Source organism: Macrobrachium nipponense, chromosome 9 (assembly GCF_015104395.2).
Source record: "Macrobrachium nipponense isolate FS-2020 chromosome 9, ASM1510439v2, whole genome shotgun sequence".
Taxonomy (NCBI): domain Eukaryota; kingdom Metazoa; phylum Arthropoda; class Malacostraca; order Decapoda; family Palaemonidae; genus Macrobrachium; species Macrobrachium nipponense.
Window position 1 is genome coordinate 58263931 of NC_061110.1, and position 26305 is coordinate 58290235.

Consider the following 26305-nt stretch of genomic DNA (forward strand, 5'->3'; position numbering starts at 1 on the left):
GGTAGGTGGGTACCACCATTCAAGTCTACTACACCGCACCGGGTGCATAAAGGTGGACCGCACCGGGTGCATAAAGGTGGTACGCATAGTACCACCAAAAACTCCTCTTTTCAGATAGGGACTTCCAATCATTCTGTAATTTCGGTTTGAAGAGTTTGGAGCAAAATAAACAGTATGACACGATGCCAGATGTATGATGAACCCAAAAAAATATTATTACTGCTTATAGTAGTGTGTAGGTGACAGATGAACTGCGTCTCAACAAAAAATCACAAAACCAGACAAGCGTAAACATGTAATAACTTCTACCCAAGTAAAAAACCAGTTGTATCATCATTTACCGTATTTATTTATTTATTCACTTATTACATTTTACAACAAATAAAAGATATGAACACCAGATAAATGAAGGTAAAAATAAAGCCTTATAGTAACTTTATATATAAACAAACCAAACCGAGAAAAAGCAAAAAAGCGATTTTTTCTGAGGACAAGAAACTTGAAAAATTAGTTTAGATACCCCTGATGCCCCTAAAGTTGTTTTCTGTGATGAAACTAATCTTAGAAAACGTAGAAAATGACATCGACCAATTTTTGAAAGATATACTATAAAATTTGCGATTTCCATATTTATTGGCGGGGCTTTCGCTTTAGTTTTTGCTTTTTTTTTTTTGTTATTACGTGCTTATTTACTGTTCTATTTTGATAATACTTTATGTGCATGTTCCAGGTGCGATATACCAACATTCTGTAAGACCGAATTTCTATTCAAGACCGTAGTTTTCTCACCGACCACCAGTGTCCCTTGTACAAGGGACACTGAGTTTCACATTTTTTTTCATAAAATCATTTATTTTCCCTGTAGGATGATAAAACTAACAGAGAATATGCATTATTATAGTGCTAATAATACCTGATAATTTCATTAGCCTGCCTTGATTAGTGTATTTTTGGCAAATATTTTTACGATCGGCACCCCTCCAAACTGGAGTCACTACCGAGAGATTCAGTTCGGCAGCGAACGCAATGTTTACATTCTGCTCACCCACCCGGTAAAGAAGGGGTTAACATATCCTATTACAATAGATATTAATCTTTGAAATATTATTAATATTACTATATTTCCAAGTAAATCTTATATTTTATGGTTAAAAATATATGTACATACTGTATGAACATTAAAAGACATTTTTATACTAGTACAACATGTGTAAATAGGGTACTCACCAGTGATGAATGTTGATTAAAGATGGTGATGACGAATTAGCTGTGCAGTCTGATGATGATGAAAATAGACTGTACAGCTAAGCAGAGGAGTTACATCTTCTCTGAGGGCACGTTTTCACCTTCAAGAGGCACTTTGGGATGCACATTTTCAGGCGATTTGGGAGGCACTTTTTCAGGCAATTCAAGAGGCACTACTTCATGCAACTGGGGAGCCACTACTTCAAGGGTTTGGGGAGGCTTTGGATGGTCCTTCTTTGTATGTGTGATGAACATGGTGATTGGCAGCTGCTGTCGTTGCTTCTTCATGGTGGTGAGGGGTTGAGTATAGGGCTCCAATGCTGTATCAAGGTTGTTTGAAAACTTTAAGGAGCGTTCCATGTAAGGATCCCATGTTACAACAAACTCCTGGGCATCATTTACCATTTGCATAATTTGGGACAGGTGTTCCAAAGTCAGACTCTCCTCCTCCTGCTCCTCTCCAGAACCTGGAGTGTCTTCTCCCTCACTGGCAGACTTCACCAGTTCTTCCAAATCCTGGTCTGTCAGTGGGTCAGAGTGGGCATCAATGAGGGTGCCAACTTCATCCTCGGTGATCTCGTCAAAGCCTTCAACACCAAGAATTCTCGCCAACTGGCCCACCTTATCAATGGCTGAATGCTGGATTTCCTCAGGAGAGAAGCCCTTATAATCATGGACACAATCTGCCACAACTTACTCCAGCATGCATTCAGTCTCCTTCATGTCCCTCAGCGACCAGTTGATAAGAGACAAACACAAGGCAATCATGAATTTACGTCAATTGTCTTTCAGTGTAAATTTACTGTCACAGTCCACTGTATCAACAAGGTGCTGGAGGGAGTTCCTGGTCTAGAGTTCCTTGAAGGCACAGATCATGCCCTGGTCCACAGGCTGGAGAAGTTAGGTGGTGTTGGGAGGGAGGAACTCGAACTGGACTTCCTTGTAATAAAGATCAAGAGGGTGGCCACCAGCATTGTCCATAATGAGCAACACCTTGAACTCCATGTCCAAGTCACCCAGGTACTGCTTAACTTGAGGAATGAAGCTCTGGTGGAACTAGTGCTCCGTAAGGACTTTGGTGATCCAGGCCTTGGGATTATGCGTCCAGAAGATGGGTAGCAATGCCTTGCTCTTATTCTTGAGTGCCCTGGGGTTTGCAGCCTTGTAAATGAGGCCTGATTTGAGCATAAAGCCAGTTGCATTCCCACACATTAGGAGGGTAACCCTGTCCTTCTGTGCCTTGAATCTGGCCGCTTTAGCTTCGTCCTTCATTAAGTATGTCCGGGAAGGCATCTCTTTGTAGAACAGGCCAGTCTCGTACATACTGGACACGTTCTGGACAGTATCCTTTCTCCTGCAGAATCTTCTTGAAGGTCTTGGGATATTTGATGGCTGCCTCTTTGTCAGCTGATGCTGCTTCCCCATACAGGAAAGCAGAATTTAGGTGGAACTGCTTCTGAAACCGGTGAAATCAGCTTTTGCTTGCCTGAAAACCTTGAGGAGCTGATGATAGTCCCAGCTGTGGCTCTTCCTCTTCATCTTCAGGCACAGGTTCAACAAAGCCCGAGATTTCTAATTCCCCTTCTTCATCGACTTCCGGTGCCTCTAGATCGCCGCCTTCCTCTTCCTCTATGTTGCCGCCTTCCATAGCAGTTGATAGCTGCTGGTAGAGCTGTCATGCTTGCTTGCGTATGATGTTGGAGTCAAGTCACTGATCCAGTATGCGAGTGCAGATTCTATCCGTACAATTGTTTTATCTCGCACTGTTGACACTGCTTTTGCTGTAACAAAGTAGGTCATGCTTACACTTTTCCTGATTTCACTTTATTTTTTCTTAATGTAATCTCACTGTGCTCTCATTCACATTAAAATGGTGGCCAACCACAGTGAAACTTTTGCCCTCCTTCAACATATAGAAGACTTTTATCTTCTTGTCGAGCTTCATGAGTCTTTTTTTCTTTTAGGCTCTTTGCCAGAAGCCTTAAAAGGAGCAGGGCACTTTTTAGGAGCCATTTTTGGCATAACATGGATATTTGGTAATACGTAAAACACGGCTTCACAATTACATCTGCACATATCAGTAACTTTCTACGCAGTGAAGCTGATGAAGGAGAGATGTGCGATACCCACACTTCCATCTTCACAAGATGGGACTCAGGTTTCAACCAATCAACAGCAAGTGTACAGCCATTGAGTGACAAGGAAAATGAATGCTGCTCCTGGATTGACTGCTTTGCAGACGACAGCCATTAGAGTGTCAAGTATCATTTCATCTGGCGACTGCTCTAAGAAGGCATCATAAGATTTATCTGCAGAAAGTTGGCTTGGGTGAATCATCTTTCAAGAAAAACAAATTATGTTATAGAAATTTTGCTGTGTTTACATTAACTTTTTACAGAACTGTAATATTTAAAAATTAATAAAACTTTTTTCATCATAAAAAATGTATTTAGTCACGAAAATATACTGTGTACTGAGATGAAAACATACTTACCCTACTATTCCTGTTTTTTTACATATTTTAGATATGCTCTGCATACTTGTAGTATCATCCTAAAACACTTTATGTATGTACGTACTACAGGCAGTTCCTGGTTATTGGCGGGGTGCTGACAAGTAAAAACCGCTATTAACCGAAACTCAGCAATTCATGACACTTATGATGCAGAGTTTCGGTTAATGGCGCCGGTAACTGGTTAATGGCACCTGTGTTAGGTATGTTATGGTGCCCATAACTCTATTATCAATACCTTATGGCGCCAATAATCGAGACTCGGCCTGTTATGGCGCCATAAATCGTTGATTTTAGGGTGCTAGAAAGGTGCCATAAAACCGGACCGCCAATAACCGGGGGGTGCCTGTATAATATTTAGAAATCTTAAAACATTTCATAAATTGTACAGTATGCACAGAAAATCAATGCGCAATTTATGCCTGATTGATCCAACACAGTTCAATGTTGTATTGTTTGTGCGCATTTTGCGTGTGCAGTACGGTATATTACTACAGACTAAGAATATTCTTTAAAATATCCTCTAAACATTCTGCTTCTCATAAGGCTTCTGGCAAAGAGCCTAAGCATCAAAGGCCCTTACAGTTAATGATGGATGAGGAGAAAATAGACATGATTGTTATGTTGAGAGAGGGCAAAAGTCATGGAGAAGTAGCATGCCATTACCATATGACTGAAAGCGCAGTTGCCTACATCGAGAATGAGTATAGAAAGGGTAAAATACTTGGGGTGGTCATTCTTGGGGAAGAACTCACCGCCCTCTTCACTACCCCACCAACTGACCAGGACTTTGAAAAATTTTGTGGTCTGTATAATCTGATCAGAGAAGTTAGGCAGATACAGACAATGGTCAAGGCATGGAATAAGAATGAAGAATACTGCTCGTAAACTAGTGAAGCCCTATCATAACACCTTAGTGAGAAAGTGCAAGTACCTCCATACGATGCAGCCTTCCGAAATCCCTGACGAGGCACCTCCTGAAGAAGGTGAAGAGGCACCCTCAGAGGAGATGTAACTCGTCTATTTTGCTGTACAGTCTATAATATTTAATGTCACATATACAATAAATAATATGAAAATACAGAATATTGCTGTATGAAAAATTCACATCCATGAATGGTGGAGACTCGCAAATAATTTTATAGAAACGTTCCATAGAAAAAACCGTGCATGAGCGAGTCCTCTCACAAATAATTTTTAGGTAGGTTCCACAGAAAAATGCAAACAGGTGAAACTGCGAATCCAGAGAACTCGAATATGGTGCCCAATGTATATACGTATATGTATATAAACTGCTTACACAATACTTTCTTAGCTTACAATAGTCCTGCTATCACCTACAGTGGGAGACCTACTGGCAGCCAATTTTAACAAATATAAGCCTACCCATTTAAATTTTAAGGAGCTAAAACTTTCTACTGGACCTTACAATAATGTAATTAGCTTTCTCATTCTGAGAAATCCTTATGATGATTGAAACTGCACTCCAAAACAAAATTTTTGGAGCAAAACTCTGGGAAGTTTAACACTGGCACAGACCACACATCATGGGGAAAATAACTGACAGACGCAATGTTGCCACATATCACTGTCAACAAGCACTATTCTGGATGAGACCAACTACATATACAAGAATTCTTTGAGATTGGTTGGTCTGTCTTATACAGTCCTGGGGGGACCATAAAGTAACTCCTTTAAAGACAAACAGCAGTAAACTATCAAAAGCTGCACAATTCCACAGTAAAAACAGGATATGAAGAACTGTCAAGGTTACGATTAAGTTTTCTAAGAACTAATTCAAATGAACAAGAAATTTTCAATTCCATAAAATAAAGATTCTTCTTACAAAAAATAATACAGACAGTCACCGCTTACCGGCGGCATCAGTTAATGGCGTTTGCCCAGCGACATCTTTAACAGAATTTTTGGCACCAACTGGAGATCGGCAGCTGCGATCCCTGGTTAGTGGCGCTGATCCCCGGTTAACGACACTGTTAAGCGAGTTATTAGTGCTGTTATCGCCAATTTTCAGTTAGCGGCGTTAAGCTGGGAACAGAACCCCCCCACCCCTCCCGTTAACTGTGAACTACCTGTATAAGCAGTAAAACGTTTGGGTTACATTAATCTTTTGTTGCTGAATTAGTGATTTGGTTCACTTGACCAGCAATCAACCAGAATAAGGTAAAATGCCATAACCCCTAAGACCTAGTCCAGAATGACCCATCAGACTGAAAAATATAGTTAGTCCTACAGGCATTACACTTGTAAATATAGGTGATGCCAATAAAAAAGAGCTCTGATATTAAGTCAGCCATATGGCTTAACAAGATTGTTATAAATATTCCTAATGTTAATGTGGGGAAAACTATATCAAATATTTTTGTAGTTCTCTTGTAATATGTATCAACCACGGATCATTAATATCAAAGGATTTAAGAATAGTTCAATTTATTCATATATATACTATGTTATTGGTGTAATAATTACTACTGAAGTAGTTTAAAAGGAATTTTATATTTTAATCAAATGACTGCAAAGTAATAACCATCAAGTTCTTTAAAAAATATCCTTTGTTATTAAATTTTACTACATTTTACCAGTCAGTAACTGTACGTATATTATTCAACCTTGTACTTTGTAATTGCCATTCTAGGTTTGAGAATACTGCTCCAAAAGCACAGAAAAATGTTAGAAATACGTAATATGTGGTGTATCCTAACCTACACTATCATTTTCCTAATAAGAATTACTTCATAATAACGAAGATAATAATGAGCAAGGACAGACCATTTTAGCTCTGGCACTTTGACTAGAAACAAAAAACCTGACAAACAATATCTTATTCTCTCAATATGTTGTACTGCAAACAAATAAAAGGGCCTAAACTTCCCACTGGCACACAATCCTTACACAATATGAAAAACGTCAGTTATATCACACGCCAAAGCTCACCAGAGATGAATGTTCACTTTTGATAGGAGTCTGATGAACTTTTGATTCTTGGGAAGTTTCTTGATGATCAGTAAATGAAGCATCTGCATAACCTTGGGCCTCAAGTTTTTGAGAAGCAGCCACAGCTAGCAATGAAAGATTATTGCCTTCTTCTGAAAAAAAAATTCTTAATAGAAATTGATGAAGTTGGTCTAAATTATTTAAATGATCTTAGGGTTGATATGTGTGTTTTCAAACATGCTTTGATGATCTTTTATACTTCTGGTACAGTGCTCCCCCACTTTTATGCAGTATTAGGTTCCAGAACCTGGTGCGGAATTGCAAAAATCCCCTCTACAAATCCTTATAACTGGCTTATAACTGCCAAATACCCCATAAACTAAAATGCTTATAACTGTCTATTTTAACATTTCACTGATTAATTTGATAGTTCAAACAAAAATATCCCTTAAATTATCATACTAAAACACTTTAATATTAATGTAAACAGCAAAATATCTATAAAATGTCTAATACAAATTAAATAAATCTTTAATACAAATTAAATAAATGTCTTAAGAACGTTTGACAACTAATCAAGTTACCCTTGTACTGTATGCATAAGCCGTTTTCTCTCATAGCACTGAAGCATATTAATCCTTTTAAAATTATCACTATTTTGCTTTTTTTTTATAACAACACTGTTTATTTACTACTATAATTTTTCATACTGTGTATGTGACTAAATACAGTGGAACCTCGACATAAGAAAGTCCCAACTTACGAAAAATCCAGGTTATGAAAGCAAAAACGAAGATTTTTTGCCTCTGCATATGAAAATAATTCAGGATACAAAAGGGTGTTACTGTAAAGTCCCGAGATTTGCCCGGACCACCGAGAACAATTTTAAAACTCGCGCACCGCCAACTGAGTAGACTCGCCACCATCCTCCCACTCTCCCATTGGTTCCTGATGCTAGTCACTGCCGTAAGATCCTGCTCTCCTATTGGTCAGCATCTATCCCATCTACGTAACGGCGTCGTTCGGCCACTTCCGTCATATCGGCGTTATCGTACACACTCGGAATTCGTTCATTCACATATACGTATTTCGTTAGTTATCGTAAATTCATGTTAGTGATTTCGCTTTCTACTTGTATACTTTATTGTGTTGTGTGTGAACTTAATTAACTTAATTAGCCATGGGTCCCAAGAATGTTGCTGAAGTTCACAGAAAGAAGAGAATGCTTTCTATGGAGACTAAGATAGAGATAATTAAGAAGTATAAAGCTGGCATGCGTTTGAGTGTGATCGCTAAGGAATACGGCCGAAATCCATCGACGATATGCACCATCCTTAAGCAGAAGGAAGCCATCAAAGCAGCTACACCTTCCAAGGGTGTGACTATTTTATCCAACAAGAGGAGCCACGTGCATATTGAGATGGAGAGACTGCTTCTTGTACGGATTAAAGACAAAGAAATCGCTGGCGATACGATAACCGAGACGACAATCTGCCACAAGGCCAGCGCTATTTTCGGTGAACTGATTACCCAGGCCAAAGACGACGGAGGAGAAGGGACATCGACGGCAACCCCAGACTTCAAGGCTTCTCATGGGTGGTTTGATAAATTCCATAAATGGACTGGCATTCATTCGGTGGTGAAGAAATTGAAACTGTAAAAAAAACCTAGAGTATAAAAAAGTAAAAAAAATATAACAACAAATAAAGAAAAAAAAAAAAAATTTTATTTAAAGTTTTTGTAAAGTTGAGTGTTAATGTTTTTCTGCCATTTGTTAATGTGTTCGTAAAGTTTAGTGTTAATGTTTTCTGCCATTTTTTTATGTGTTTCGTAAAGTTAAGTGTTCATGTTTTCTGCCATTTGTCCTCCTCTGTTGCCACTTTCGAAGATCGCCTCACTCGAAAGGTAAGGTTCCACATTTTACTACATATGTACGTACAGTATTTCTTGTACCATGTACACTAATACACTTTGTCTATAGGTCAGTCACAGTTAGGTTAGGTATTGAATGGTCCAAATTGTTATATTTCATCATTTATTGGTCAATTTAGCTTTATTATAAAATTTACTGTGGTGTTTTTGAAGGCGGCTTGGAACAAATTAGGCAATTTACATGTAAAGTGTGGTTCAAGATACGAAAAACTCAGGTTACGAAGGCCGCTTTGGAACTGATTAATTTTGTATCCTGAGCACTACGTTACTGACTTTTTATGATTAAAAAAGGATTTACAGGCATATTATTTTTAATGTAGTTATGTATCTTATTCAGTTCACTCTAGGTTGGACCCCAGACTGAGCATAATATGCAGGCGTACAATTCTCTCTCTCTCTCTCTCTCTCTCTTTAAGGGTAAGTAAGATGTATTTGAAATGATATTACTGTGAATGATATGATAAAGCATGTACCATTTTTAAAATATTTGCTAATTATTATAATTTTATTTTCCGGTCAGCTTTTACTTGAAAATTAAGTAATAAATATACTTTAAATATTGTGCAAAATGCTATGTCAGAAAATCTTTACAGCAATATCATTTAAAATACATTTTACATTATCCGGAGAGAGAGAGAGAGAGAGAGAGAAGATGAGAGAGAGAGAGAGAGAGAGAGAGAGAGAGAGAGAGAGAGAGAGAGAGAGTGAGCTTTTATGCTCAGTACGGGGTCCAACCTGGAATGAGGTTAAGAGATGCAAAACTACATTATAGGTAAGCTGTAAACCATTATCATAAAAATCGGTATTTAGTCACATACCCAATACAAAACAATATATACAGTAGTTAGTGAATATTGGTTACATTCTTTTTAGTTCGATCACTTTCCATGCATTTTTTTCTTTTGCAAGACCTTTTTTCCACTTTCTGATTTTCTGACTATTTATTTCTGACCATTTTATATTTTTACTGTAGAAGTTGTATTTTCCATATCCTTCCCACTTTTTAATTTCTTGCTTATCTCTTTTTCACTTGCTTTTGGAATGGACTGTTAATTCTTATGACATTATGGTCTGAATACTCCACATTATAACCTATTATTTCTTTAACGTAATTCACCTCGTTCACATAATACTAGGTCTAAAGTATTTTCCTTTCTTGTTGGCAGGTGATTTATTTGTTGAATGTTGTATTCTAGTAGCATATCTAATAGCTTTTCGAATTGCCTCTTATCTTGTGCACTACTATTACTCTCTTTTTTATATGTATAAATACAACCACAATCTCCTATTCATTCTTTCCAGTCTATGAAAGGAAAGTTAAAGTCTCCGGATAGGAGAATAGTCCAGTCCTTGTGATTTCTACATATATCATCCAATTTTTCTATTATTGTGTCAAACTCTTTAGTATTAGGGGTCTATATATTACTATGTTCATTAATTTTTCAGATTCAAATTCTACCGCTATTAGTTCACATTCTGAGTTACTATATTTCTCATATATTTTTCCTTGTTTTTTGTCTTTCCCATATATTGCGGTTCCCCCTTGATTCCTATTTTTTCTATCTGATCTATAAGTCTGGAACCCTTTTATTTGATCGTCATTCCCAGTCTCTTGGGAATACCAGGTTTCACTTATATTCATTATATCTATTTTCTTTTCAATTTGGGTTAGTTCTTCTAAGTACTCTATTTTTCTTTTTGAGTTACTCGTAACTAAACCCTGATCATTCATCACTATGATGGTTTGCGTGTGTTTTCTCCTTCATTTATAATGGGTAATAATAAGGATTTTCCCATGTCTCTTTCCTGTTCTGGTATGTTGTTCTTTTCTTCATTTCAAGAAATTCTGACATTAAAAAATCCAACTTTTCCATAATATTTGATCTTCCTTCATCATAATTATTCATTTTGTGTCTGAATCTGCAATTTTCTCCGTATCTGCAATATCCTCTAGCATCGTAGTACATACAGTATTTATCTCTTGAGCAGTATCTTGGGCTGTATATTGGAGCTGATGCTTGGAAATTCTTTGCTGACACTCCATATCGCGGTGATGGCTTGCTTTTTCCCTTCACCTCATATTCTTTGTTCCTCTCTTTATTTGTTTCTTTCTTATTTTGGATTTTATTATTTGATTGATTATTTAATTGATTTTGATTCATGGCTACAGGGTGCATAATTTGACATTTTTTGTCGAACTTACATCCTTTTCCTTCTTTTAGGTTTTTGCATATTTTTTGGATGTAGATCTCTGCAATTATCCTCATAGCCATCTAGGTGTGCACATTTACCATAGATTTCATAGTTGTGACATACCTTGGGATGTTTGTAGTAACATCTTTCTCCGAATCTGCAATTCCCTCTTTTCAAAAAGGTGCAGACTTTGTCTTTCCTGTCTATTTTTCCTCTTCCCCCATCAGTGTGCAGATCTGGGTAGAGCCTCTTCGGGATTTTATTTTGTGTTGTCCTGTTGTAATCTATTTCTTCATATGTATGCTGCTTGATTGCCTCAAATGTAGTATCGATGAGTATCTCAGCATCCATACTCTGGAGAGAGAGAGAGAGAGAGAGAGAGAGAGAGAGAGAGAGAGAGAGAGAGAGAGATGAGAGAAAGATCTATAGTATGGTGACAGACTTGTGACGGGGAAAGGCAGAAGAAAGAACGGTGAGTCAGTGCACAGATACCTGGGAAACGGGGTGTATGACTGCCAAGATCGTGCTGCACTATGCTAGATAAAATTTGAAGGATCATAATTTTCAAGTTAATTTTCTAAGAAATTCATACCCTAATCTTGATTTCATTTGACAGTTGCCGTAACATTAAAGGACTGTAAAAAGACATGGAAAATTTTAGACAGGCTGCGGTCATTCTTTCTCTCTTTATATACTGTACTTTTGAAAATCAGGTTTCATCTGCAAATCATTCACAAAAAAAGCTGTGTTTAGTAAAAAATACTTATTACCACAAATAACTCAAAATATATTGCACTGGCAATTATTTTTATATCGTGCAAAAAATGCTGATGTGTTGGGAGATCATTCAGCCTCGCGGCAAAGAAATTCAGTCGTGTAAGGCTGTAGGCTACTACGAACTACTTTGTAATGGGAGCATATAGCCAGAAAATCTTTGAGCTGACATGCTACCTTTAACCTTTAACCTTGATAAAGATTAATGTTTAAAGACAGTAGCTTTGTAAAAAGCAACTAGCATTTAATCCATGTCAACGTCAAAGTAATCAAAGCGTGAAATCCGTTACGTAAGCCAGTATCCTTGTGCTTTCCCACTCGAAGTTCTAGGGCTCCTCTTCACACCATACAAAAAGCTCTTGCGGACGCAACTAGATTTGCTCAACCTACCTTAGCTGTCGCAACATTGACTGCCAATGACGTCAGCTAACTTTAATCGCTTTGGAATACAAACATGATTTTGTAGAAACTAAAATTGTATTCACCACTTACAATGATGCAAGAATATCCCCGTTTCATGGAAAGGAAAAATTCAATGAAGGAAAACTAGTAAATATTGTCGTAATACATAGTACAAAAATCAGAAATTCACATTCTATTTACCAGATCTCTATGAACGAATCCATCTGAGAAATTCCAATTACTTCGGACATATATCATGTTTTTAAGTATCTCAACAGTTTTGCTTTGCAGTTTTAACTCATATGATATAGTTTGCAGTGTATTTTCATATTCTAGAGTAAATTTAGCGATATGTCTTTTCAGTAAAAACTAATGGGAAATTCGATGAACGAAAGCTAATGAAAACTGTCTTCACTTTTCTTGTCGAGTGTACATGGATGATATATTGATTGGAACAGATTTGATTGAGCATCACATGGAAGTGCTCAGGCAATTTCTTGGGAGATTTAGACTAGCAGGTTTGAAAATCAAGTTAACCAAGTGTGACTTCTTGAAAAACCAGATTGCATATTTAGGTCAGGTCATATCTAAAGAGGGAGTCAGAGTAAATGATGATAATGTCAAAGCAATTGCAGATTTTCCTGTCCCTAAGACAAAGAAACAAAGTCAGGTCCTTCTTGGGAATCTTGGGGTTCGTTAGATGTTTTGTGAAAGGTTTTCCTATTTTGGCACCCCCTTTAACAGATGTGTTGCAGGAAGATATTCAATTTTCTTGGGGGGAGCTGCAATAGGTAGCTTTTCAGCAAGTTGAGGATACATTAATGAATCCTCCGGTCCTGAAATTTCCAGATTTCAGTAAACCTTACACACTAGTAACTGATGCCAGTCAGGAGGGTATAGGTGCTTGCCTTATGCAGAAGTTTCATGGAAAATTACATCCAATAGGTTATTATAGCAAGAAATTTAAGACAAAAGGTAGCAATGAAAGGTTAATGACTACCGTAGATAAGGAAGCCTTTGCTGTAGTATCAAGCTTAGTTAATTTCAGAATGTTGTTAATGGGGAATAAAGTAGAAGTTTTTACAGACCCCAATCCATTATTAGATCTTTTTAATAAGCCAGATCTTTTGCCTAAATGAGCTTGATGGTTCCTAACAATTAGGGATTTTGATGCAAAGTTCAAATACATAGAGGACAGACATAATGTCGTAGAGGATGTCCTTAGTAGAAATTTTTACAAGGCTGAAGGATTTCATGTTGGGGCGGTTACTGGTGATTCTATACAGTGGGATATTAGTCTCAGAGCAAAGGCAAGGCGAGGGTGAAATTTTGTATTTTTGGTGACGGAAAAGCATTCCTTAGAGGTGAATTAGTAGCGGAAAGGTTATAAGTTGCCTTTTTCAGATTTGAAATTGGACGGTAATCTGTTGGTTAGGAAAATTAAATATAAATTAAGGATGAGTAAAACTAAAGGGGATATGACACAGATTGTGATTCTGAAAGTCCTAATTCCAGCGGTCCTTACGGTCTTAGTAAACGCAGGGCATTGCAAGTTTGGTAGTCCACGTGTAAGAATTTTGTGAAAAAGTGTAGTGTTCAACACTTGCAAACCCGCAAGGGTAACTTTTTGCCAAATTAGGGTCATATCCGATACCAAGGAGGCCCTTTTAGGAGTAGAGTACATGGATATCTTGGGGAAGTTCTGTGAATCAGGGTATGACTACAGGTACTTATAGGTGGCAATAGATGAATTGACGAGGGTAGTGGAAATTTTCCCACTAAAGCAAAAAACCGCGGAAGTGGCTATGGCATTTTTCAATGGTTTTATATGTTGATACGGGGTACCCGAGGTTTTGTTGACTGATAATGGTAAGGAAGTCGTAAACAGGACAATAGTGTGTCTGGCAAAAGTTAAGGGAATAAAGGAAGCAACAATCCTTCAATACAGACCGGAAGCAAATGGGTTATCTGAACGATCAAACAGAAAAGTGCTCAAAGCTCTCTGGAAAACTATTGGCGCAGCAACGATAGAAACTGGGATACAGGCAGTCCCCAGTTATCGGCGGGGCTTCCGTTCCCGGGGGTGTGCCAATAAGTGAAAACCGCCACTAACTCAAACTCAGTGATTTATGGCGCCATAATAGCGCTGATAACCAGTTATTGGTGCCATAAGCACCCTTATGGTACACCATAAGAACCCTTATGGCGTGCCATTAGAACCCTTATAGATTTCTCGAAGAAAAGAGGGGAAACAGGTTTTTAGTCTTGGATAAGATAGGTCTATTTAGATCACAGAGTGTATCAAAGATCAAGAGAATAGGGAAAATGAAAATGAAAAAAGAAAAAAGGGGACATTGCACAGTTATGCATTTTTTTTTCTCTGTTTCACAAATGGATGATGAAATGTGAAAAACAGATCTGTAGAAGTTTTATGTTTTAACTAATCACCCTTATTTAACACTATTTCTTTTCTTTTTCTTCTTTCACTATTTTTCTCAACTGCGGTGATTTGGCGTAAACATTGGGGCAATTGTTGTGATAAAATAGAATAATTTGGGGTGAGATAATGTGGAAAATACTGTGCAGTGACAAATATTTGGCAAATTTTCTGGAGATAACAATGGAAGATATTCTTTGGTGTTATATAAGGAATACTATGGTGTTATTGGTGTTACAGGAGAAATAATATGGTGGTACTGGGGGATGAGGATAAATGTTGTAGCACTAGTTGATTTTTGGCAGGTGATGCTGATTTTTGGTGGTGTTGATATTTGGTAATGTTGATTTCTGGGTGCTGATTTTTTGGTGATGACTTTTGATGGTGATCTGAGGTTTTACAAGCCAATAGGGTGGTGGTTGTGGCTTTGTGGTTCTTTGTACTATTTTGGTTTTTGGCAGTCCTCCTGGTTTTATGGTTTCTGGTGGTTTGCAGTTTAATGAAGTTATATTCACCAGTGCTATTTTGGTGGTTTTATGAGGTTATATTCACCAGGGTTATTTTGGCGGTTTATGGTTGGTATTTTGTAGTTAGTGGTTTTCTGAGGTTATATCCCACAGAGGTGGTTTTCTTTGGTATTATATTTTGGTGGTTTTGAGTATTTAGCCAGAGGTACCTGAGGGTGTTTTTTATATTGGTGGTTAGTATATAATGGAGGTTGATATTTTTGGTACTAGTGCTGACTGGAGGTTTGCAAGGATTTTCTTTTGAGGATTAATGAGGTTTCCAGGTTTTGGTGAGGTTTTATTTTGAGGTTAATGAGGTTAGTTAAACAGGGGAAGGTGGCTGTTTGCAGATTTGGAATAAACAGGTCGTTTGGTGCTGACAATGTTGTGGTGTCTCGGCTGAGACCATTTTTGATGTTTCTTTTAGAGTTGGATACTCATAGTTTTCTTCTTTGTGCCATTTTACATGATGATGTTTCATTGTGAGGAATTTTAAAGAATTATTTGTGGAACGCTACTGATTTGTTGTGACAGTAAACTTTTTGTTTTTGGTTGTGATGCAAACTACATTTGGTAATGTGATGAAAGTCTGAATCATTTGTATTAGGGGAAATCTGTAACTGGGATTAAGCGGTGTTATTAATTTTTCTTTTTCTTTTACATAGGTTTGTTTTTGGATGGCATGTTATTTGTAGAGAGGCTGTTGAATTTATGTACTATTTTGAGACACAGGAACACAACATATAAATGAGGGTCAAACTTTATATCTGCTGGAGGTTATTTGTATAAATATTCTGGGGTTTTGTTGGTGTACTTATCAGTTAAGGGGTTGAGTTGTCAGGTAGAGATAAAATTTGTCCAGTATTTTTCAAGAGGTTAGTGGATAGAGACCACGTTTCGCCTATTCGCGGTATTTTCCAGAGAAATATTTACAAATTACTGGATTTTCACAAATGTTTGCGTGTCTATGAAAAAATCATGTATGATAATTAGTTGTTCCAATGAAAAGTTCACGCTATTGTGAATTTGCGCAACTCGAATCGAGCAAGATGTATTACTGTGTAACTTGAGAGTTGGTATTACACAGTCACCATCCAAAGCAAAGGAGTGTGTGTGTGTGTGTGTGTGTGTGTGTGTAAGTACATATCCTTTGCATACCACTGAATTTATCTTCTGGGTTGTAACAATTGAATTTATCTTCTGCGTTGTAAAAATAAAGAAATGGAAAATACAGTAAAAATATAAATGAGAATGGCATACAATACAATTAAAACATACACACCCCATGCATTTTTTAACTGTATTGTATGCCATTCTCATTTATAAAACAACTTTTATATGCCATCAACTATAAGTAAGAATGAGGATACAAAGAATTTCTAAATAAATTTTTCACAAAAATGATAAGGTGCTTTGCTCAGTAAATTTATAATCACTAGAAAAACTTTTTACATATAGTACAACTAAAATCTATGAATGAATGAAAATTTTGATAACACTAATATTACAAATACTGTACTTACCAATATCATCCTCTATGTGAGAAGGGTGAATGGCCCGTAACTTTTCTTTTCCAATATAATCTGGATACTTTTGCCTAACAAACTGATGCAAGGCTTCCAAAATGGTTTCCCTGGAATTATAACATTGCTTTAATAACTGTATCCTAAAGTTATAAAATTATTTATGACAATATCCTATATTTAGTTCCACTGCAGCAACAATAACAAAACTTTCACAGTCATAACAGTTCTCAGGAGCTTCACATTCTGTGGAGACATTTACGTAATCAGTGCCTGGATCCATAATCCATGGATTTTCAACAAAATATCACTACTAATGCTTTGGCATCTGAAGGATAACACCCTGCTATTATCGTAGCATCAAAAAAACAGAAAAAAAAACTCTTATCACAATTAATCACGTTTAAATAAAAAAGTGAGGGCATTAAACATGGAAGTAAATGCTACAAGCAAAGAAATATATTTTTCATCTCTTGTTGTATTTCTTTAATGTTTAGCATCAATCAACGCTTTCTATTTATCTTTATTTTTCTGACATGATTAACCCCTTAACCCTTAAGGACGTACGGATACCATTCATATAACAGGTTTTGGGTGGTAGACAAATTCACTCATGGTGAGCATTAATATTACGAGCCATCAATTTGAAATAATCAGGTGGGAAAGAGTTTCCATTACTTCTATAGCCCATAAATTCACTAATGGCAACTTTAAGACTGGCTAAGATCAAGAAGCAAGTGGCTCATGAGTTTGTTGTGATCTTGACTTCAAGGGTGCATGTACTGCCTCTCTCTCTCACATATCTTATTATATATAGTACTTGCTCATAAATATAACCATGGGTTGCTGCTGGTTTCAGTACCTATCTTTATGATAATAGAAGCAGTTATAATTGTAATTTTACACAAAGAAATATTAGAAAAACCATGTGTATGCAAAAGGTTATTGCATCTTCGATCTCTGTTAAATTTACATAAATATTTTGCAACAAATATATTACCCAGAATATTTTACTGGCTGCAGTTCTAATCTGTTTTGATATTGTGTGAGCTGTAATTATAATTTTACAAAGCAAATACAATTATTTATTAGAAAACACATTTACAGTGGGACCCCTATATTCACGTTCTCGGATTTGCGGGACTCACGCATTGCGGGTTTTCTCTGGAAACATTTCTTCCTTTCATTATTCGTGGAAAATTTGCCTATTTGCAGTATTTTTCGGGGAAATATCCACAAAATCCTCTTTTTTTCAGTTAATCATTTTATCATAAAAGCACTTTTTATGATAATAAAACTATAAAAAAACCATGAATTTTAACTAACAAAATAGGAGGTTGAAAGCATTTTTATAGGGTTCCGTCTATTCGTGTGTGTGTGTGTGTGTGTGTGTGTGTGTGTGGTACACATCCCCATGAACATGGGGGACCATTGTATAACTTAGTAAAGTACCTATTGTCCTTGAAAAAAAAGACCCCAAAAAAAAGACAAGGAGGTTGTAAATAGTCTTTTTCACCTTCTGGAAGGTAGAGAAAAATTTTTAGAATTTGTTTTTTTACACCTTGAGCATTTGCATATCTTCCTGTTTCCATTGATGTATTATTTTTTTTTAAATTGGCCAACCTCAAAGTTTCCCCCACCTAGAGTGCTGCATATTGAATCTTAGCCCAGGCTCTTATGGATTAACTGTAAGAAAATTCTGGTCTATAAAAATGTTATTGTTAGTATACCAATAAGGTTTTGTACATACTTACCTGGCAGATATATACTTAGCTTTACGTCTCTGACGTCACGACAGAATTCAAACTCGTGGCACACGCGACAGGTAGGTCAGGTGATCTACCTTACCCGCCGCTGGGTGGCGGCTGTAAGAACCAATCTCCCTTTCCGGCCAGAATTTTTCTCTTCCACCTGTCTCCTGAGGGAGGCTGGGTGGGCCATCAATCGTATATATCTGCCAGGTAAGTATCTACAAAAGCTTATTGTATACTAACAATAACATTTTTGTACATGAAACTTTCCTGTCAGATATATACTTAGCTGATTGACACCCTTGGTGGAGGGAAAGAGACAGCAATATAAATATGGAAAAAGGGGAAAAAACAACACTTGTTGTAGGATGTAAAATACAACCTTGGTTCTTACCTGTTTAGGCAGAAGACTTCGTAGTTACTGTCTATGAGTCTGCGTTGCCTGAAGAGCTTCAGCGAGGGCGTGACCTACAGCTGACAGACTCTTTGGGTCTATCAAAGGGATTTGGTATCCGCTTACTTGATAGAATCCGAGCAGGATCTTGTCAAAGGGGATTCGCCCTCTTATATGACGAACCTAACCACTATCATTGCAAGGAGCTCAAACATAAACCGATCACCTAACCAATCTAATCATTGTTAGACATACGACATGAAAGACATGCCTACCCACAAATGCTCTTTTCAAACAACCAAAAAACTTACAAAAGCTAAACAAGGGGGAAAAAATATACTACAAAGGATTAGTCTCAGCTCCCTGCCCCAGCACCGAATCCGCCGATACGTACGGGCCTAACGCGAAGCCTTTTCATACGTAATTTTGACGTCTCTCAAATAGTGGTTTGCGAAGACTGAGTTGCAAACGCCAGAATGTTGCCTTCATAATATTACTCAGGATATGTTTTATTGTAAGTTAATGACGTGGCCATAGCTCTTACCTCATGAAGCTTTTGACCTTTAGAAGTTTGGATTGACTTTCATACCACATATCGCATGTGCTTCTTTCACCAGGCTTCTGATGAAGAAAGAAAGCGCATTCTTCGAAAGAGTCCTCCTTGGATCTCTTACAGAGCACCAAAGGTTTGACATCATTGCCCTTAAGTTTTTTCTTTCTCTGCAGATAAAACTTTAAACTTCGTACTGGGCAAAGAGACCTCCTCTGCTTCCTCGCCTACTAAGGCAGACAAACCTTGGACTTCAAAACTCCTAGGCCAAGGATTTGAGGGGTTCTCGTTCTTAGCCAAGAACGAAGGTAGGAATGCACAGATAGCTGCATCTCCTCTGAATCCCACATTCCCTTCTATTGCATGGAGTTCACTAATCCTCTTTGCGGAAGCCAATGCCATGAGAAAAAGTGTCTTCCTCGTGAGGTCTCTAAAAGAGGCAGACTGAGGCGGTTCGAACTTAGGGGACCTCAGGAAACGTAGCACTACATCCAGATTCCAACTCGGGAATCTTCGGCGAAACCTTTTGGATGGTGTTTCAAAAGACTCTGGGCTCAGCTCGTGTCGGCCTATGAAAGGATCCTTAATATCATTCTTTCTAGGTAAAAATTAATCTAAAAATTACCAGAGAAAACAAAATTAAGAAAATGTCAGTAAAACTGACTCGCTCACTCTTTAAAAGAAGTGTCGTATGAGAAAGGGGCGAGTGGGAACACTACCACGAGACATTCACCAATTAGACCTTCCAATCAAAAATCCCCACTAGAGAGAGCTGATACCAACGGGCGATGCGGGCCGCTACTACTACTACTAGGGGACGCCGACGGACAGCAGCGCCCTAGCGGTCATCCTTAATTATTAGCGCTAAGCGTCGTACGCATTTTCTTGCTTGTGTACTATTATCTGGATTTACCTCCTTCTCCATTATGGAACGTGCTGCCATCGCAACGGCTAAGTTAAGCGCCTCATAAGTAGTGTTTTTTTTACCGTATTTTAGTCTTCCAGGAACCAGTATTTTCCTTCTAATAGGTCATATACGGTTTCCCGGTCGACTCGTGACGGCGCCATGCTGCCTCCTTAAGAATTCCGTCTTCCATACTGGGATTCTTATTACTAGGGCTTACTATAATCACGTTCATCGTTTTTTACATCGCCTTTTTAGCTAGGTTAGCACCCATTTACCAATTCTCTTAGTTTGGTATTTAGGGCTATTCTGTGTTTCTGGCCCAGCATCCCGGCTCTTTGCTCTTCATCGGCTATCGCTGGCTCCGAGTAGGCTTCTGTTCCTCGGAACAGTTTGCCTCCTCCTGGGCTTCTTTTTCTTCTACTAAAAGTGTCTTTTCCATCTTTACGATGTAAATTTTAGTTCTATTTAGGGTGTTAGGCTAGCCTAGGTGCATGTCCCATGTATTGGTACAGCCTGGTTCACGTGGCCCTTCCACGTTTGTGTTGCTATCGCGGCTTAGGGCACTTGCGGTCACGTGTTCCTCGCACCTTACCCTTCCCCTTCCCTCCCTACCAGGTATAGGGAGGGGTCTGGGGACCCCTTGGTTGCCATGACAACCTCAGTTGCCTTTCCTCCCTCCTTCTCTGAGGAGGCCAGGGGTTCTTCCCAGCTGGGGTATAGGGCGACCACTTGTTTCGGGTACCGGGTCACCGAGCGGGTAGTTTGTTGGACGGAGTAGGCCACCCCCCCCCTCTCTCTCTCCCGCCGTGTTACGACGAGAACCCCCTCCCCCCCCCCCCAGTTGCTCAGCCCACCTTTCCCCCACTATAACGAAACGGAGCCTTCCGCCGCAGCCGGGGCACCTTTGGTTGTTTATAGCTTGCTGGCTCCGCCAGCGGGCGGGGTGGTCACTACTAGTGGTCTATTGCTTGCCTACTATATCCTTCCCGTCCCCGCTACCGGAAGAGAGCTTGCTTCTTACCCGGGCACTCTTCTAGTAGACCGGGGGGGAAAGGTTGATATTTATTTCGTTATTTTTAAGGATATACCCTATTTTTACGATGAATTTCCTAGATTTATAATTGTATGTATACCATCTCCGCCGTTTTCCGTCGTGGTTTCAATTTTCACCACCACACCTGGTTGGATTCTATCGCTTGTCTCCGGCGTAGCCTTGGACAACTCCAACCATCTTGCTACCACACGTATTATGGCGGGGCTCTGGTTTAATCTAACTTTCTCGCTCCTGGCATCAGCGGAGCAATTGTTAGGCTGTAAGTGTTCTCCTGATACTTATGTATCTTTCCACTTACAGGCTACCAACTGTCAGGTCCTTGGGTGCAATGCGACGTTATACGACCCCTGCGCCCACGATGAGTGCAGGTCTCACGCCCCGTGTGCGCCTTACAACGACATGATCGTCTGGCATCCGGAAGCCTGCGCCATCTGTTACGACCTGGGGTCAGTAAGCTGGTGGAGGGGGTAAGTCGATTATAGACTTTTTTATCGTATTACTAAACAACACTTAGTCATAAGCTTGTTAAACCCCCCCGCCCCGCCATTAGAAGCTTCATTTCGCCTTCTTTTTCAGGCTGCCGGTGTGAGGGAAAGTCGCCCTAGCAACCCTGAAAGCTTGGGTGGGGCGGCTTCAGGAAGAACGCCGCCAAGGGCCAGCCTTACATCTTGGACCAAGAAGCTGGCCGTTCAGATCTTCCCGGTGGCAAGTCAACAGGGTATGTTGACCCCATATCTGCAGCCCCTCTCATAGCCTCCATCCAGCAGGAGATGCAGCAGTCTTTCGGGGCCGTGGCCACGCAGGAGACGGTCCCGGACGTCGCAACCTTGGACCTTAATATTGAGCCTATGGCGGTAGGTGCTGAGGATTGTTGGTTGAGGTAGGTGTGTCGGGTGCCCAAGGTCTTTCCTTGGGCGCTCCTGGATCTTCTCCTGTCCCTTCTTCTACAGCTTCTTTCCCAAGGCTTTTTGGGATCTGAGATCCCTACCCGCTCTCTCCGCTCTCTCTGTACCCCCAAAGGTGAAGGGACAGAGAGAACTGAAAGACCCTTGTTAAGACGACTTCTAAAAAGTCGTCGTCGTCTTCTTCAGCTAAGAAGTCTTCGACTTCCTATGCTGACGCGGTGAAGGCTAAGCCGAGCTCTTCCTATTCAAAGAGCTCTAGAAGCAAGGCTTCTAAGGAGAAGGCTCGCGCTCCCGCTGAGCCAATGCCTTCTCCGGCCTCCACCGCATCCACTCCGGCAACGCCGGTTGGAGTAGCGGGACCTAGCACCTTTGATCCCATGCTTTCTCAGCAGTGGTGATGCAACAGGTAGGAGAGATGGTTGGCTCACAGGTCTCCGCCCTCGGAAACCAAGTTCGAACAGATGTTCGCACAACTGTCGAGCACTTTGACTCAGTCGGGCCAGTCCATCCAAGATCTCTCTAACAGAGTTAGAGAGAACGAGGACCGAGTAGCTGGGCTTGCTCAGGCTCCTCATCCAGTCTCCCCAGTAGCAAGTGCTGGTATTCTCCAGCTAACCACCTTATGAGTCGCTACCAGCCTTCTCCATGGAGAAACCCATGGAGAGTGGCCGCTTACGCTCCATTCAAGGACGGTATGATCTCTGTCCCGGAGTGTGGAACTCGAAGGATTGAGGACTTCGAGTTTTATCCTCCGGGATTGACGCAGCCTTTCATTGGATATGCTAGGGCTGACCGTAGCGGCAGTCACTAGGGAGGACAAGATCTCCAGGGAGAAACGTTCTCTATAGTAGAGATCACGCTCAACGCGAATGGGTTCACTGCCTTGAGGACTGGGAGTGTACCAACACTAAACTCCAGGCTTTCAAGAGTCCTTTTACTATTTTTGCGACGGAGGAGGAGGCTTCTCTTCCGTTCGCTACAAAAATAGTGGAAGCGACTCTTCAGGCAGTCCTCAAGGATGAGCCCATGCCACAGCTGAGGGCTCTTCCCAGCTTTCGGAGAATTGTGGGAGAACTTGCCTGCCACTTTCACGCTTGGTAAGCTCAAACCGGACTGTGCTATGGACCAGTTTGGCGAAAAGCTCCCAAGGCTGCCTGATTCCTTGATTCAGGCAGAGTTCGACGCTCGAACTAGGTTTGGCAGGTCCCTCAATTCTCTGATTATCACAGAGATGGCTGCTCTTTCGTATGGCACAGAACCTTTAGTTTAAGATTCTGGCCAAGTCCCAGCTTCAAACGGTTCAGACGGATGCTTACGACTTCTTCCAAGCTAGGAGGAATTGCCGAAAGCACGTTCTGCAGGAGTGCACTATTAGGCACGAACCTAATAGACTCCTGGCTTCCAGCATGTGGGGAGCGGACCTCTTCCCAGAGTCTGCTGTAAATGAGGTACACCACGAGGCTGCTAGGCTCAACCAGAGCCTTAGAGCTAGATGGGGTATCTCTCTAAGAGGAAACAAGAATCCCCCGCCCCCGCTGCTGGTAAGAAACTAAAGAAGTCTGGTAAAAGGTTCCAGCCTTACCAAAAACACCAGCAACAGCAGCAATTCGTTCAGGCCGTCCCGGTTACCCAACAGGGACAACCTTCAACATCGAAGCAGACCCAGCCCATCCTCCTGCTGTCCCCTCAGTCACAACCCTCGACCTCCTACGCACTCTCGCCGGCCTTCAACCCTATGTATGAAGGTCAGGCTTACCCTCCCTTTAATAGGCAATCGAGAGGTTAACAGAGCGAGAGGCCACTTCGCCAGCGTGGCACAGGAAGGGCGGCAAGGAGTAGGCAGTTCGAGAGGGCGTGGAGGTCAACCCGCCCATCAACAATGAGGCTCCCCAGGCTGTTCCTCTTCCGTCACGGTGGGGGTTCAGCAATTGGGCACAGAGCATAGTGTCCAAGGGATTGGGTTGGAGTTGGATCAAAGATCCCCCTCCAATCAATCATTCCATCAAGTACCATCAAAGGAATTGACAGATTATGCGGAGGAACTCCTTCAGAAAGGAGCTATTGCGAGAGTCAAGCATCTAAAATTTCAAGGTCGCTTATTCAGCGTGCCAAAGAAAGGCTCAACAAAAAGAAGGGTAATCTTAGACTTTGTCAAGGCTAAACTTTCTTTCATTCATGCGACAAATTCAAAATGCTTACCCTCTCGCAGGTAAGGACCTTACTTCCTCGTGGAGCCGTCACATGCTCCATCGATCTTACAGACGCATACTATCATATCCCTATAGCCAGACACTTCCGCCCATTCCTAGGATTCAGGCTAGGAAATCAGACATTCTCATTCAAAGTGATGCCCTTCGGTCTGAATGTAGCCCCCAGGGTATTCACGAAAATAGCAGAAGTAGTGGTGCAACAATTGAGAACTCAGGGAATATGATAGCAGCATACCTCGACGATTGTTGATCTGGGCAACCAACAGTCGAGGAATGTCTCAAAGCCACGAAAAAGGTAGTTCAATTTCTGGAACATCTGGGGTTCCAGATAAACAAAACGAAATCCAGACTTACTCCGGAGTCTCGTTTTCAGTGGCTAGGAATCCAATGGGATTTGTCTTCCCACAATCTGTCAATTCCAGTGGCCAAACGGAAAGAGATAGCCAAGTCTGTCAAGACAATTTCTCAAATGCAAGCAAACATCAAGGAGAAGCCAGGAAAGAATCCTAGGTTCCCTTCAGTTTGCTTCAGTGACAGATATTCTCCTGAAAGCAAGCTGAAAGATATAAATCGAGTTGGCGATCGAGAGCAAACGCCAAATCTCAAGACAAGTTGTCAGTAATTCCACAGATCCTTCGCAATCAACTCCGTCCATGGACAAAAGTAAAGAACCTGGCCAAGCGGGTACCCCTTCAATATCCCCTTCCAGTGTTAACCATTCACACGGATGCCTCCTGTCCGGGGGGTGGGGGGGATATTCTCAATTCAAACAAGTTCAGGGGACTTGGTCAGTTCAATTCCGCCAGCTCCACATAAACGTTCTGGAAGCAATGGCAGTATTTCTTACCCTGAAGAGACTTCTTCCCCGGAAAAGTCTCATCTAAGACTAGTTTTGGACAGTGCAGTGGTAGTTCATTGCATCAACAGAGGAGGGTCCAAATCCAAACATGTGAACCATGTCATGATAGCCTTCTTTGCACTAGCAAACAAACACAAATGGCATCTGTCCGCCACTCACCTGGCGGGGGTAGAAATGTGATAGCAGACGCCTTGTCCCGGTCGGTCCCTCTGGGAATCAGAATGGTCCCTAGACGACGGGTCATTCCAGTGGATATGCCGGAGAGTCCCAGGTCTCCAAGTAGATCTCTTCGCCTCACAAGCGAACCACAAGCTCCCTGCTATGTGACCCCCAACCTGGACCCTCTGGCTTATGCCACGGACGCCCTGTCGTTAGATTGGAATCAGTGGAGAAAAATTTATGTTTTTCCTCCAGTGAATCTTCTCTTGAAAGTCTTGAGCAAGCTGAGGACTTTCAAGGACTAGTAGCCCTGATTGCTCCAGACTGGCCCAAGAGCAACTGGTATCCTCTGCTTCTGGAATTGGGTCTCCGACCTCAACGGATTCCCAATCCCAAACTGTCACAATCAGTACAAATGAGGACTGTGTTCGCTTCCTCAGGAATTCTTCAGACCCTAACTTTATGGACTTCATGAAGTTTCCGGCTAATAAAGATGCTAACATTGATCCACAAACATCCTCTTCCTAGAATCAGATAAGAGAGAGTCAACTATTAGACATATGACTCAGCTGTTAAAAAAATTAGCATCCTTTCCTGAAAGAATCAAACACTACAACCATGACAGTTAATTTAGCTATATCCTTTTTCAGATCCTTGTTTGAAAAAGGTTTAGCAGCTAGCACTATTACTACTCATAAATCGGCTTTGAAGAAGATCTTTCAGTTAGGTTTCCAGATAGATCTGACTGAATCTTATTTTACGTCTATCCCCCTAAAGCCTGAGCTAGACTTAGACCTTCTCAAAGGCTACTACAGTCTCATGGTTCTTAAATGATGTCCTCAAACTAGCATCAGATACTGACAACTCGTCTTGTACATTCATAATGCTTCTTAGAAAGACATTATTCTTATTAAGCCTAGCTTCAGGAGCTAGAATTTCAGAACTGTCGGCTCTATCCAGAGATGCGGGTCATGTGGAATTCCTCCCCTCAGGCAGAAGTTCTGCTTGCTCCGGATCGTAGTTTTTTTGGCTAAAAATGA

The 26305-nt window shown here is 40.4% G+C and overlaps 1 protein-coding gene across 4 annotated transcripts in view; it reads right to left on the reverse strand.

Annotated features, from left to right (window-relative positions):
• Window positions 1–26305, reverse strand: part of LOC135217863 (ubiquitin carboxyl-terminal hydrolase calypso-like) — a 351282-nt gene that overhangs the window by 192892 nt on the left and 132085 nt on the right. For 3 of the 4 annotated variants that reach the window (XM_064253884.1, XM_064253885.1, XM_064253882.1), the window contains exons 7-8: window positions 16477–16586; window positions 6710–6861 (exon numbers count right to left, since the gene is read on the reverse strand). In XM_064253884.1, coding sequence (XP_064109954.1) covers window positions 6710–6861; window positions 16477–16586 — 262 coding nt within the window. The remainder of the gene's footprint in view (window positions 1–6709; window positions 6862–16476; window positions 16587–26305) is intronic. The other variant, XM_064253883.1, reaches the window with a different exon arrangement.